Here is a 15,148-nt window from a genome sequence, read left to right as displayed (position 1 = left end):
GAGAGAACTAGAAAAGGTCCTCAAATGCAAAGATATATCACTGAGCACTAAAGTCAGGATCATTCAGACCATGGTATTCCTGATCTCTATGTATGGATGTGAAAGTTGGACAGTGAAAAAGGTGGATAAGAGAAAAATCAACTCATTTGAAATGTGGTGTTGGAGGAGAGCTTTGTGCATACCATGGACTGCGAAAAAGACAAATAATTGGGTGTTAGAACAAATTAAACCAGAACTATCACTAGAAGCTAAGATGACGAAACTGAGGTTATCATAATTTGGACACATAATGAGAAAACAAGATTCACTAGAAAAGACAATAATGCTGGGGAAAATAGGAGTAGAAAAAGAGGAAGGCCAAACAAGAGATGGATTAATTCCATAAAGGAAGCCACAGACCTGAACTTACAAGATCTGAACAGGGTGGTTCACGACAGATGCTCTTGGAGGTCACTGATTCATAGGGTCACCATAAGTCGTAGTCGACTTGAAGGCACACAGCAACAAGGGGTGGAAGAGGGTGTGGGTGTGCGTGTTCATGTGTGTACATATATACATACACACAGACAGACTGTAATATTGCAGTGGGGGTGTAACCTTTCCCCGTCCTTAAGACCAATAGGAATGGAACACCTGCCCTGCCTAATGCTGTCACGGCTTGCCAGGTTTCTAGAATTCACTGCATTTTTTATTTTTTTATTTTTTTAAAGAAATGTCAGCACTTAAGTCTCCATCAAGTTCCAGCCTTTATCCTAGAAGGCTGCGTTTCCCCTCTCCTTGATCTGGTATGTGAGATCAGTGTAAGACAGACACCTCACATGCTCATACACTACTCTCTTTAGATAAGATGACTGACTGAACTGATAATATTGAAATCTTTATTTCCATCTGTGTTACAAGTTGTGAAGTTGTTCATTTCATATTTCCTAATTGTTGGTACAGACAACCTCTTGGTCACGATATTGCTTTTAATTGGTGCTCAGCTGGCTGTTTGTTCTGTGTGTCTGTTATGTGCCTTCAATTGTTTTTAACAGTGGAAGGGCAGAATATAAATCCTCTTAACAAGTAAATATTCCATAGTGTTGGAAACTGCCACCCTGGGCTTCTGCCGGAAGGGTGGGGTATAAATCAAATAATTAGATTGATAGATGATAGATGATAGATGATAGATGATAGATGATAGATGATAGATGATAGATGATAGATGATAGATGATAGATGATAGATGATAGATGATAGATGATAGATGATAGATGATAGATGATAGATGATAGATAGATGATAGATGATAGATGATAGATGATAGATGATAGATGATAGATGAGTCTAGGCTTTTAAGGCTGAAAATTATTCCTCACATCCTCCCTCAGTTTTTGGTGGCAATTACTAGGCACAAAAACAAAGCACCTGGATAATGCAACCATTAACAAGCTTGAGTTGCATAATTAGCAAATAATTTGCATCATATACAAATTGGCCCACCCAAATTTGTGAAACTGGAATATGGCAACCCTACCCCAGAATTGCCTTTTGTCTTATATGTTTCTGAGTTCCTCTGTCCTCTCTCTGCTTTGATCTATAATTCAGATTCTGAGCTGCTCTGTTCAAAACAAACCTCTGTGTTCCCCACTCACTGTAATGGGAAAACTAAAACAGATAGAGCTTCTTCTCCTTTTGGCCAAAGTAGATGAAATTTATCAGCATATGAGCCCCGCAAGAAAGGACTGAGCCTACCAAAGTGCACAGAAATAGGTCAAGGAGTTTTTCTGGGGAAACAGAAGGGATTTCCAAGAACATAAGAAGAGCCTGCTGGATCACACCAATGACCTCCAGTTCTTGCAGTGGTCAACAGAAACAGCAATCACTTTCCTCCATTCTCCCTCATGAGGGTTTGTCTCTTGCTCTTTTAAATCTTAAAATAATTAAGAGGTAGCCAAGTGGTGCATATCCTTGCTTGTATGTTTTCTTATTGTCAAGGATTATCAATACCTTGGCACAGTCATTAACCAAAATGGGGACAAGAAATCAGAAGAAGGCTAGGACTGGGGGGGGCATCTATGAGAGAACTAGAAAAGGTCCTTAAATGCAAAGATGTATCAATGAACACTAAGGTCAGGATCATTCAGACCATGGTACTCCCGATCTCTATGTATGGATGTGAAAGTTGGACAGTGAAAGAGGCGGATAAGAGAAAAATCAACTCATTTGAAATGAGGTGTTGGAGGAGAGCTTTGCGCATACCATGGACTGCAAAAAAGACAAATAATTGGGTGTTAGAACAAATTAAACCAGAACTGTCACTAGAAGCTAAAATTATGAAACTGAGATTATCATACTTTGGACACATCATGAGAAGACATGATTCACTAGAAAAGACAATAATGCTGGGAAAAACAAGGGAGTAGAAAAAGAGGAAGGCCAAACAAGAGATGGATTGATTCCATAAAGGAAGCCACAGACCCGAACTTACAAGATGTGAACAGGGTGGTTCATGACAGATGCTCTTGGAGGTTGCTGATTCATAGGGTCACCATAAGTCATAATCGACTTGAAGGCACATAACAACAAATAATGTTTTCTTAACAAATATTTACCAGCTTCACCGTGCCTCTCCTTTCTGGGGGTGGCTTGTGTCCTCTGACAGGCTTTAGAACTGTTGCCTGTGGGGTTCTGGGAGACACTGCATTTTATGTTTTGTCAAAGCACAGCAATGTGGGTTTTTTAAAAAAAATAGTGAAGCTTTTAACTTTTTCTGAAAAAGCCTCTGCTGCTGTGCTTGAACAATAATCCCAAAATAACCCAGAACTCTTCAATGCTCCACAACAATCTGGGCAGCCTACAAACTCCATTTCATATATGGGGGATATAGGAAAACACAAAGCTATACGATATAGAAAATAGAGAAACCACATAACAACTTGAGGCTTCGTGGGGGCCCTGATCTGATTTCTGGGATGTTTATTAACATCATGTTTCAACTTGGGAGAGGGAAAGAACTGCCAAAATGAGTGGTTTCCCTTTGTTATTCATGCCCCCACAGAGTCAATGCACACCCTTAGTATTTACCAACATCAGCACTTGAAACGAGCATATTTATGGTAAAATAATGATTTCCCCCATATATGAAACTACGTTGTTTGCGGGTTCTTTCTGGTACATTGGGTGGCAGTAGGAACAATGTCTACAAGGGATTTTGAGGCATGCAGGAAGGTTTGCCACTTCACCGCCAGGTGGCATTAATGGCACCAAAGCAGCATCACCAGAAAGCAGCAGAGAAGAGACATCATCTATGCTGGTGGCTGCTTCTGCCTGCGCTTCCTCCATCCCCAGACAGCTTTGTGTTTCTTCCCATCACAACCCCCAGATTCTCAGCTGTCTTTTTTTTTTTAAGGGTAAGTTCCTAGCATTTGCAGAAGCCAAGACAAGAGGCAAAACATGCAGGCACTACTCTCCTCATTGTTTACTGAGAAACTACCCTGCTCCCACCTTTTAGTATTTTTAGAAATGAATGAAGTCACGGTAATGGCTGACATTTAAGGGGGGAAATCTAGTCAATTAGACAAATAGAAGGCCAGCATAAAACACCCATTGCATGCCTATAGGATCCTAGAAAAGGAAATTCTTGGCATTCTTTAAACCTTTCTTACTGGTGGAGAACTAGCAATTGCTGCTGCTGCTGCTGCACAAAAATCAATTTAGGCACCCAGGATTTTAGCATAGCTATGACTGGGCAGTGAGCTGGCACCTTGAGCCCATTATTCCATGTTCTGTGCTCTGGGACTATTGAGAAGAGATCCTGGCCCTCCTCTGTGTGGCAACCTTTCAAGTACTTGAAGAGTGCTATCATATCTCCCCTCAGTCTTCTCTTCTCCAGGCTAAACATGCCCAGTTCTTTCAGTCTCTCCTCAGAGGGCGTTGCTTCCAGTCCTTTGATCATCTTCACTGCCCTCCTCTGAACCCATTCCAGTTTGTCTGCATCCTTCTTAAAGTGCAGTGTCCAAAACGGGATGCAGTACTCAAGATGAGGCCTAACCAGTGCCAAATAGAGAGCAGCTAATTTTGTCCCATTTCAGTCTCAGCTGGCGCATAATTGTAGGTCTCATTTCCATCCCTTCTTGTGAAGTTATTTTTGAAAGAATGCACAAAAAGACCACATTTAAAGTGTACACATTTTGTACACACTTTTTGTGTAAAATATATACTTTTATTGCAAAAAGAAACCAAATGCATAGTTATAAGATGGGGGATACTTGGCTCAACAAAACAACATGTGAGAAGGATCTTGGAATTGTTGCTGAATATGAGCCAACAGTGCAATGTGGCTGTAAAAAAGGCAAATGCTATATTAGGCTGCATTAACAGAAGTATAGTTTCCAAATCACGTGAAGTATTAGTTCCCCTCTATTCAGCACTGGTTAGGCCTCATCTTGAATACTGTGTCCAGTTCTGGTCTCCGCACTTCAAGAAGGATGCAGGCAAACTGGAACAAGTTCAGAGAAGGACAACAAGGATGATCAGGGGACTGGAAACAAAGTCCTATGAGAAGAGACTGAAAGAAATGGGCATGTTTAGCCTGGAGAAAAGAAAACTGAGGGGAAATATGATAGCACTCTTCAAGTACATGAAAGGTGGTCACACAGAGGAGGGCCGGGATCTCTTCTCGATCATCCCAGAGTGCAGGACACAAAATAATGGGCTCAAGTTGCAGGAGGCCAGATTTCGACTGGACATCAGGAAAAACTTCCTAACTGTTAGAGTCATACGACAATGAAACCAATTACCTAGAGAGGTAGTGGGCTCCCAGACACTGGAGGCCTTCAAGAGGCAGCTGGACAGCCATCTGTCAGGAATGCTTTGATTTGGATTCCTGCATTGAGGAGGGGGTTGAACCTGATAGCCTTATAGGCCCCTTCCAACTCTACTATTCTGATTCTTCTGCAAAAAATAAAATCAGAGTTAGGCTTACCCCTCATGCGGTTTTTGCCTTGTGTGCAAAAAAGATCTATTAGGAGCACAAAACAAGAAGCGGGAGAAGAAAAACAACCACAGACCTGCATGGAAAATGACAGAAGAACTTGTCAGCAGGAAGCTGGGAGGTCCTCTCCTGAACACATCAACACTCTCTCAACACTCATCCACTCCTGCGTGGGAAGCCAAAGTATGAAACTATCAATCAGCCTACAGATATTAGTGTTTGTACTGTTTGAAATTGGGATTATTAAAGTGCATAATGTATGCAGGCTGCCAGCAAGCACAGTAGATACTGCAAGAGACGGCACACTCAGAAAAAAAAGAATATTTATGAGAACCAATTACTCTTGTTTTGTAGCTTGTGTTGAGTTGCACAGACAAGAATGGCAGCCTCTTAGCTGCCTTAGAGAGCCAGTGTGGTGTAGTGGTTAAGGTGTTGGACTAGGACCTGGGAGACCAGGGTTCGAATCCCCACACAGCCACGAAGCTCACTGGGTGACCTTGGGCCAGTCACTGCTTCTCAGCCTCAGAGGAAGTCAATGGTAAACCCACTCTGAATACCGCTTACCACGAAAACCCTATTCGTAGGGTTGCCATAGGTCGGGATCAACTTGAAAGCAGTCCATTTCCATTAGCTGCCTTAAGGAGCTGTCTTAAACCTGAACAGCAAGAACAAGCCAGGATAAAGCCAATGAATCACAGGATAAGGCTATCAAGGCTACTAGCCATGATGGCTATGTGCTGTCTCTAGTATCCAAAGCAGGCTGCCTCTGAATAATAGCAGTTGCTGCTGGGAATTGCAGATGGGGAGAATTGCTGCTCCTGCTTTTGACATTCCCTTTGGGTCATCTGGTTGGCTTCCCTGCACCAAAGCAGGGAGTGGGACTAGACTGGTGTGCAAAGCCCTATACAGCTTGGGACCAGGATACCTGAAAGGCCGTCTTATCCCTTATATACCCAGTTGATCCCTGCGCTCTGCAGGTGAGGGCCTCCTGCAGATACCATCTCATCAGGAGGTCCGTTCCGTGCAACATAGGAAGCAGACCTTTAGTGTGGCAGCACCTACCCTGTGGAACTCCCTCCCCTTAAATATTAGACAAGAGCCATCTTTTTGCCACCTATTGAAGACCTTCCTCTTTCAACAAACTTTTAAAGTTGATACATTATACCAGGCTGTGGCTGTGCTGGAATTGCTTTTGAACATGTTTTTAAACCTGTTGTGTGTGATTGTTTTAAAACATTTTATAAATGTTTTAGGTGGCTTTTACTTGTTTTTACATGTTTTAAATAGATTTGATTTGATTTTAAATTGTACTGCTCTTATGTTTCACTGTTTGCCAACCTGGGCTCCTTTGGGAGGAAGGGCGAGAAAGAAAGAAAGAAAGAAAGAAAGAAAGAAAGAAAGAAAGAAAGAAAGAAAGAAAGAAAGAAAGAAAGAAAGAAAGAAAGAAAGAAAGTTCACAATGCAGTTACCATTTATGATGGCCAGAACGAGACTAAGGCTGCAATCCAATACACATTTACTTGGGAGTAAGTCCCATTGAACTCAATGGAGCTTACTTCTGAGTAGACAGATATTAGATTGCAGTCTAAGAGGTCAAAATTACCACTATTAGCAAGCACGTTTTTATGTCCACATTCAGTTTATATTGATTGAAAAGCTCCACACACACACATGCATTGTGTGTTAATTGCCCCAAATTAACCTAAACAGACAAAGTACATGAATGGTGCCTGCTCAGGACAGATCCCAGATTAAGGCACCTGAGCTTATTTTGGGTACCATGTGCACCTGACACAGAACCATATGTTTCTGGTTAACATCTGTGAAGTCCTGTGAAGGTGAGACAAGACCTTGATGTGGCATGTGCTTTCATCTAAAGAAAGGAGTCAGCAGCTCGCATGCACGATCATAAACCACACAAGCCACTCAGCAGCAGCAACACAACCTGACACCTCCCCTGCTTGCCTCCCTCACGGTCCATCTTCACCATCATCTTTGGCTGCCAACAGAGGCCTTCACCACTTGCACCAGCAACCTTCTCCTGGATTATTTAAATTCTCAGTAGCTACTTATAGGCAGTTATGTTGGCATCTCCTGACTCCAGAATAATGATCTATTAGCAGTGTATAAATAGGAGCATCTAACTCAATCTATTCCTTTAAGCATCTGATGCCAATTAATTTAGCCTGGGTATCTGATAGCCATTTAATATTTCAGTGCTAATTGGAGCCTAAAAAATATATAATCCTTCCATTTCACTGCAATCTCATGTCCTGAGTGCTAGAGACTCCCTTTTGCATGAGGAAGGTAGCAGAACTTTCTTACTTAAGGGCTTGAGGATGAGGAAAAAAACATGCTGCTTCTTCTTTCCACCATGAAGAGCAGCACATACCTATCAAAATAAACAGGAAAAGTGCAGCTCTCAGCACTAGATGTGCTCATTTTCCAGACAAAATGGTTACCCCTGTCCAGGTAGGGGTGTGGCTGGGCCACCAACCAGAGTTGGTAGAAGGCACTCTGTGCCACTGAGGCTACCTGAGCCTCAAGTGACAGAAATGGTTCTAGAAGAACCCCCAAGCTATGAACCTGCTCCTTCAGGGGGAGTACAACTCCATCCAGGACAGGTTGGACATCCACCATCCAGTTAGACGAACCACCCACTAACAGCATCTCAGTCTTGTCTGGACTGAGCCTCAGTTTATTAGTTCTCATCCAGTCCACTGTCGCATCCCTCAACATTCCAACACATGTACTCCTCCCTCTCACTCACTTTACCTACCACATTTACCCTACAAAACCGACACTTACCATAATTACTACATTTACATAAGTACAACGTAAGTACTACATAAATACGACATTTGCAGGGGCATCACAGTCCCCCCTCCAAATACATTCTCAGCCCACTGTCCACAGGCATCTCCACTGGCTGCTTGCTCAGTTGCCTGCAACAACACCTCCACACACACACCCAAAGACAGGGTGAAAGTTAGAAGGCTACAGAGCCAAGGAGGCAAGGTAGGCATTATACCCCTTGGCCCCCACAGATATGGAAGTTCAGAGGAATTAAGCTCTAGGTCCACAAAGCCCTCGGAGATTCTACTTCCCATTTGACTCTTGATGACCCTTGAGAGGAATCTCTGGTGCAAACACAAGGCGGCAGCATCAACTGCTGCAATATGAAGTGTGGGAGTCCCTTCAGGCTCAGGGTCCAAATGAGTGAATTTTAACCCTGGTCTAGCAGGGAGCACCATACACTTTAGCACTGTGGCCTGATTACAGCCACCTGCCCGGTATTCTTTAACTTGGATTCCTGCCTTGAGCAGGGGGTTGGATTCGATGGCCTTATAGGCCCCTCCCAACTCTATGATTCTATGACTCTTAGGTTAATATTGTCTCTTCAGTGTGCTCGTAGGTGTGGTGCAGAATACTGCAGTGACATGATATATGCAGTGTGCAAAACTGAGCATGAACACCTTGCAAAATGCCATCTGAAACATAGCTACATTAAATGCAACATTTCCTGTGCCTGTAACTAGGATGTATTTCACAGGATACTTCTCTGGACCCCTTGGTAGCTTCAGCTTGCATGTTTCTTCAACCAGGGCTTAGCATAACATGTGCTGAAGAGTCAGCCTCTCTGGCACAGAGCAAAAGAGGAGCCTCCATGGGTGATGGGCACAGCTGCTGTATGGGGAGCTCTTACTTTTAAACAGCACTTTTGTACAGCACTTAATGACAGGCACTGAATAAATAACCACTATCATCAAACCCATTGGCTTTGCCAGAAGTGCCTCACCAGACATTGACCAGAAGCTGCAAAGTGGCTGAGCAGGAGAGGCTGTGCGCAAAACAGCATATATGGCTGGCCACATTGCACAACAATCTACACTTTTAAGCATGAAGCATGAGGTCCAAGGCCAAGGTATTCCTCAGAGGCTGAAATCCAGAGGCCTCCTAGATTCTATTCTCTTACATGCATACACACACAGAGAGAGAGAGAGAGAGAGAGAGAGAGAGAGAGAGAGGCACAAAGCCATCACATTGTGATGTCCACAATGCTCAAGACTCCACACAAGGCTTGTCTTGGCATTGTTGGTGGCTTGTGTGGCGGGGCAGAGCGGCAGAACCACCCTCCCAATACTGCCATTCATTGCAACCTACCTGCCTGGAGAGGGGGAGGAGAAGGACAGTGGTGAGGTGGGATTGTGCAGGTGAACTGGCAGGAGAGTTATGTTCTTACGTCAGCCATTTGGTGACACCTCAAAGAAGAAACAGAGCAAAGGAGTAAGAACATAAGAAGAGCCTGCTGGATCAGGCCAAAGGGGACCCATCTAGTCCACCCTCCTATTCTCCTAGTGGCCGACCAGTTGCCCATATGGGAAGCCCAAAAGCAGGACCTGAGCACAAGAGCACTCTTCCTTCCTGCGGTTTCTAGCAACTGGTATTCAGAAGCACACTGCCTCCGACTGGGGCAGCGCATAGCCATCAAGGCTAGTAGGTCACTGAAAGCCTTTTCCTCCATGAATTTGTCTGATCCTCTTTCAAAGCCATCCAGTTGGTGGCCATCTCTGCCTGCTCTGGGAGTGAGTTCCATAGCTTAACTATGCGCTGCATGAAGAAGGACTTTCTTTTATCTATGCTGAATCTTCCAACATTCACTTTCACTGAATGTCCACAAGTTCCAGGGTTATGAGAGAGGGAAGAAAACTTTTCTCTATCCATTTTCTCCATGCCACACTTAATCTTATACACCTCTTTAATGTCCCACCCTCCACACCTTTTCTCTAAACTAAAAAGCCCCAAATGCTGCAACCTTTCCTCACAGGGGAGTCGCTCCATCCCCTTGATCATTTTGGTTGCCCTTTTCTGAACCTTTTTCCAGCTCTACAATATCCTTTTTGAGGTGAGGCGACCAGAACTATATTAAAAAGCACTGACTTCTGATGTGCCTGTATGTGGGACAAGAGCATGAGAAGGTGAAAGGAGCACCCCAGGATTTCACTCCTAAGCATGTAGCTGAAACCACAGACCCTTAGTATAATCCAATGGTTATACAGCAGCAGCGGTGACTGCATTTTTACAACATCTGACCACGCCTGCCAACTACCAGGGCTGCAGCCCACAGATGAGCCCTACAATCATTGGCTTCCCAGTTGGTTTCTAGGAACCTTATTAGCTCAGGGTTAGGGGAAGGAAACCAATACCTTCTGGTCCACCTCACAATCGGCCACAGGAAATACCACAAGCCCCTCCCCTCACAGTGTAACACTTTCCATAGCTCCTTTCAAGTAAGCTTCTGTGCCCACCATTTAGGTAGACCTGCTTGCCATTACAAATAATCTAAATTGCAACAGACAAAAACATTAACTTCTCAGGTGCCCACACAGAAGTCAGCTGAAGCCCATCTGGGCTGGACATAAAAGGCATTCTTGCTCTTCCTGCCTCCTGGACAGATACAAAATGCTTTCCGTTCACCTGCTGGAAGAAAACGAGCATTCTTTTCTACAATTTTCTGAATCATAAAATGTGTTAATAGCTTAATTGAAACTCAGAATATAAAACTGAATTGAGCAGTGAGCATGGAGAGTTGTAAGACACAGAATATCCAATCTAATTACTTTTTGGCAAATAAGGAAGGTGCTCTGTTGTGGATTGAGTCATATAAACTTAAAATGCAGATTAACTTGAAAACAAAAAGCAACCAGGATTGGGGTGTGTGTGTTCATCTTAGGTGCATTGACCTTTTTTCCTTGTTTGCATTTGCAGTGTGGTTTGCTGATGCATGGGATCACACCTTAATTCACAAAACAGGTAGCTGTGTGCTACCATCAAACCTAATTCAGCTACAGCTCTTGAAGGAACCTATGTGCTGGCAACCAGCTGCTACACATCTGGCATGTGTGTAGGGGGGGGCTTTTAGCTCCATATCCTGACATTTCTGGCTGCTGCAGATGCGAAGTGACCAAACACAAAGAGCACAGACTGGCAAGCTAAAACAGGCAAGAGATTCTGCTCTTACTTTCAAGCGATCTTCAAGTTCACTGCCTCTTGGATCCTTTCATTAGTAGCTCATTTGCAGCAGGTGTCCTTGAAGTAACACCGTCACGATTCTCCAGTCAGTCCAGCAATTCTGTGTGGGCTCCGAAGCAGCCATCCCTTCTGAAATTAAGGAAACCATATTTTCTTGGCTGAAATCACATTCTATCATAGTCACTTGGAAGCAACATAACGAGGCAGTACGAGAAAGGACTCTGTGAGGTGAGCAACAGAACACTTTTCACAGAAGGAGTTTCTCTTAGGAAATGTCAACTTTCCATTTTATGTCAAACACAGCAGGAATGTACACAGCAAGACCTCTTTTCCCATGAGGGAAATGTAAATATGGCCTACATCTTCCACCATGACCATGTTTGCACGGTGGTCTCCTCAGTGGACATGATCCCCACAGCAGCTTCATCTGCTGAAATGGCAGCCCAACAGCCCTGGAAAATAGGCACTGGAAGCAGCAGCCCTGCTGCAGGTTGGTGCCAATTCACTCTGGAAGCTCTAGACGCCACTGGTGCCTGATTCATCATCTACAGCACACCTACAGCAGCCCAGCTGCTAACTGGGATGAATACACAATTAAAGGCTGCATCCATCATCTCATCATTCCGTTCTGCAACTCAGTTCAAGTGACTCAGCTGGCAGCCAGTTAAGAACTCCAACCTTACAAAATGAACCAGGAACATCCAACCACAGCTGCCAAGTCATAATTCCACAACAGCCTCTCATCCTTGACTAGCATTAGGAAATGGGGGAAGGGCTGTAGCTCCTGGTAAAAAAATGTGTGTGCTGCGTGTCAAAGGTCCCAGGTTCAGTTCCCAGTGTCTCTGGGCAGTGTCCCCTGCCTAAAAGCCTGGAGAGCTGCTGCCACTCAGGGTAGAGAATGCCAAGCTAGATGGACCAATGGTCTGACTTGGCATAAGGCGGCTTGGGTGTGGGGTATGTGGGTGGAGACTCCTTACTGCCCAGGTTCCTGAGCCAAGGCTGGCAGGCAAGAAGTTTTGAAGCTGGCATTCAAAAGGGCTCTGCATGATCTTAGGTTGGCTTAGGGGAGAAGGAGCACTACAAACACACCGCTGACATTATCTGGCCGCCATTATAGTTGTTGTGGTTGTTATGGCTATCATCAACAACAACAACAATTCGTACGCGGCTTTTCCACATAAACATGCCCAGTGGCTCACAACAAAAGAGCAAAAAACGTGTATCAATACATCATTACAGTAAATCTAACACCAATTCATTTCAAAACAGAATACAACAATCCAAATAAAGAAGTTCATATTGTCAGTATGGACACTCTAACTTTTAAAATTAATTATAAAATAAACTATAATAATACAGTCCAGCTTGTAGCCCAGATCTGCCCTCCATTTTACACAAAACACACAGATTTTCATTGGGACAATAGGGTCTTCCAACATTCTAACAGGAGATGAGTCCTCTATTGGATCTTTGATTTACCTTGATGAAGATGATCTCCAATCAAAACCCAGAAGACGTGGAGAGTCCCTGCTGCAACCTTCATTCTCTTGCAGTCCATAATTCCAGCCCTATTTTGCTCTGCTGTGCCCTTGATTGTGACAGAACATGTGACCAGGAGGGAGGATTTTCTGGGAGGCCCACTATACTATCTGTGGATTGGGCCCTCTACTTGCAAAAGAGGGCACACATTTGCACACACTTTGGTTCATATGCAACTTGTGCCCTCTTTTGCTGGTAGGCTGGAGGGTCAAAAGTATTTGGGAGGCTCTACAAGAGGTCAGACAGATTATCAACAGGTGAAACTTTCCTCATAACTGTATTTCCATACTAGAAATGGCCAAACCTGCTGAATTTCTGCCTTTCACACAGCTTTTAAAGGTACAAGAGCATCTGATTATTCCCATCCAAAACATAAATTCACATTTATCTCTTTTGAAATTCATTCTGCTGGTTCTGGTCCAGCTCTCCATACTGGATCCTTCCTCTGTGGGACAGACATTCCAGCCCCTTGTCCTACAAGGCGGCTATGGAGGACAAGCTCAGGGCGCAGAGAGGCAGCGTCAGGCTGTTCCCTACAAGGACAGCTGTGAGCTCTTTCTCTAGGCTTGCAGCAACAGGTTGCTACAGACAGAAGGTGAAATGGGGGGGGGCAGCCTGACGGAGGCTCCAGGCAGGGCTCTTATATCAACTTGCAGTGTTAACCAGTTATTAATAAGGACACTCTCCACTCATTTGACACGTGGACTGAAATTGGAAATGCTACCTAAGCAAGAAGAAAGCTGAAAAGTTTTCTCTCTGTATCTCAAAATGTCAAGATCTTCCAATCTGCTGCTATGCTACTCTGGCCACACAGCCGTCCCAGACACAGAGAGAATCGCTCCTGGCCATTGAAACTTGACAGCTGTGGGTTTCGCTGGAAGCAAATCCAGTGGGAAATCAAGCCCTCTCCTGTTCCTCAATTGGGAAAGGGCCCTTTCACCCCCACCACCACCAGGCAGGAGGAAGGGGCACAATCCCAACAAGTGCCGTTCCACCCCAGAGTATTCAAGTGGCCGACCTGGCACACCTCCTGCTCTCTGGGCAACAGAGACAGATAGCGGGGAGGAAGTATGAGCAGCTCCAGATGTGCTCTGGAACCCACTTCCAAAATGTGGCAGTTCTCCTTGTCCGGGAGACGCACATGCTTCTCTCCCTCCCTCCTTCCTTCCCAGCCCCCTGCCCTGACCAGAGAAATGCAGAAACAGACCAATCTCTCCCGCCCAAGCAAAAGGAGGCAAAGGCTGAAAGGGAGGCTTCCCTGGAGGCAGCAGAGAGAGATGGGGCCTTTCAAGCTGCAAAATCAATCAGGGAGTTGAGGAGCTGCAGGGTGCTGGGAGGCACCCAGGGGGAGAGGTGTAGCAAATGTGTGAGCATACAGGACTCACCACAGCACGCCTCTCAGAGGTCCTGCTTCTATCATGTACAAACATGTACACTACATGCAGCAGCAGGGCCAGACATCCTCTGGCTGCAAAAAATGCTTTCCAAAGGCCTTTAGTGGCATACATTATCACTCTTGCCATCGCTACCCCCCCCCCCGGCATCCTCCTCAACTATTTTGCAGCAAGAACAGTGCGCCCGATAGAGGCTGTCACATTTAGTGAGGTGAGATGGTGCATGCAGTTCATAATGGAAATCTGAAAGATTTTGCCAAATCCAGAAATCCTTTTTTGAAAATGCAGCATTAATTCTGCTGCAACCGAGGGAGTCTGGCTTTCTGGGTTCCAGAATCTTGATGTTTGACTTGCAATAAAACAAGAGCCAATGAAGTACCACTGAAAAGCAGACGTTTTTTGAAGCTAAGTGCATGATTACATTAAAACATAGCGATGAACAGGTGCAGAATCAGACTTAATGACGGGGAAAGGGGGATCATTGTCAGCTAATGAGAGATCACATTCAACTACCGAGTTGCCAGGGACTGAACCCTTCAAGTCCAGTAGTTGACAAACTGCCGGGACGGACAGTGGTCCTGTTAGGGTGGCTAATGTACTCTGTGGGGAAAGGCTGGCCGCAGGCTGCATGGCCTGCATGGTAGAGGCTGCTCAGGGGAGGGGACTGCCCTGACATTTGTGGCTTCACCAGGCCCAGCGAGTCAAAGATGGGGAGACAAAACAGGACAGCAGTGAGTGTGCCAACTATGCCAGCTCCAGTATGCCTTTCCCAGAGAGGCCTGCCTTTCACCCATTTGGTGATGTTTTACAATGCCAAGCAAAGGGCTTTTTATTTCCCAGGCTTCTTTTCTTTTTCTTTTTTTGCATCCATTGATCTGTTTTATTCAGAAGCTGCTTTTATAGAGCTGCTATGTTTCAAGCTTATTTTAGTGTATTAATTATTTGATGATGTTTTTAATGTCTTCTTATTAGCTGCCCTGATAATGTATTTGAAGGACAAGTTGTAAATATGAATAATAATTAAAGAAATCTGTCTGAGCAACAGCAATCATACAATGGCAGCCCATGGACGCCGCCAGCTGTGCCCAGCTCCCAGTCGCCAGCTTCACCCACCTGCTCCCTCCTCTGCTGTGCCTTACCTACCCCCATCCACGACCTCTGGAGCACAATGAGGGGGTCTGCACAGGGCCCCTCCTCCACCTGCATT

At 44.8% G+C, this 15,148-nt stretch overlaps 1 protein-coding gene across 20 annotated transcripts in view; it reads right to left on the bottom strand.

The window, feature by feature from the left end:
• The window catches only part of LOC133370426 (leucine-rich repeat and fibronectin type III domain-containing protein 1-like protein), a 68,291-nt gene that overhangs the window by 15,253 nt on the left and 37,890 nt on the right, over positions 1-15,148 (bottom strand). For 6 of the 20 annotated variants that reach the window (XM_061596733.1, XM_061596722.1, XM_061596742.1 and 3 more), the window contains exons 2-4: positions 10,998-11,137; positions 9,140-9,237; positions 4,782-4,935 (exon numbers count right to left, since the gene is read on the bottom strand). Coding sequence is in view for 12 of the 20 variants with exons in the window: in XM_061596722.1 (XP_061452706.1) it covers positions 4,782-4,840 (59 nt within the window). In the remaining 8 variants the exon portion in view is untranslated. Of the gene's footprint in view, positions 1-4,781; positions 4,936-4,966; positions 5,142-5,539; positions 5,631-9,139; positions 9,238-10,997; positions 11,138-15,148 lie in introns of all 20 variants that reach the window. The other 14 variants (XM_061596730.1, XM_061596732.1, XM_061596738.1 and 11 more) reach the window with 11 other exon arrangements.

This window comes from Rhineura floridana, chromosome 15 (genome assembly GCF_030035675.1).
Source record: "Rhineura floridana isolate rRhiFlo1 chromosome 15, rRhiFlo1.hap2, whole genome shotgun sequence".
In the NCBI taxonomy this organism is placed as follows: domain Eukaryota; kingdom Metazoa; phylum Chordata; class Lepidosauria; order Squamata; family Rhineuridae; genus Rhineura; species Rhineura floridana.
Note: the sequence above shows the minus strand (reverse complement) of the source record. Positions and strands in the feature narration are given on the sequence as shown.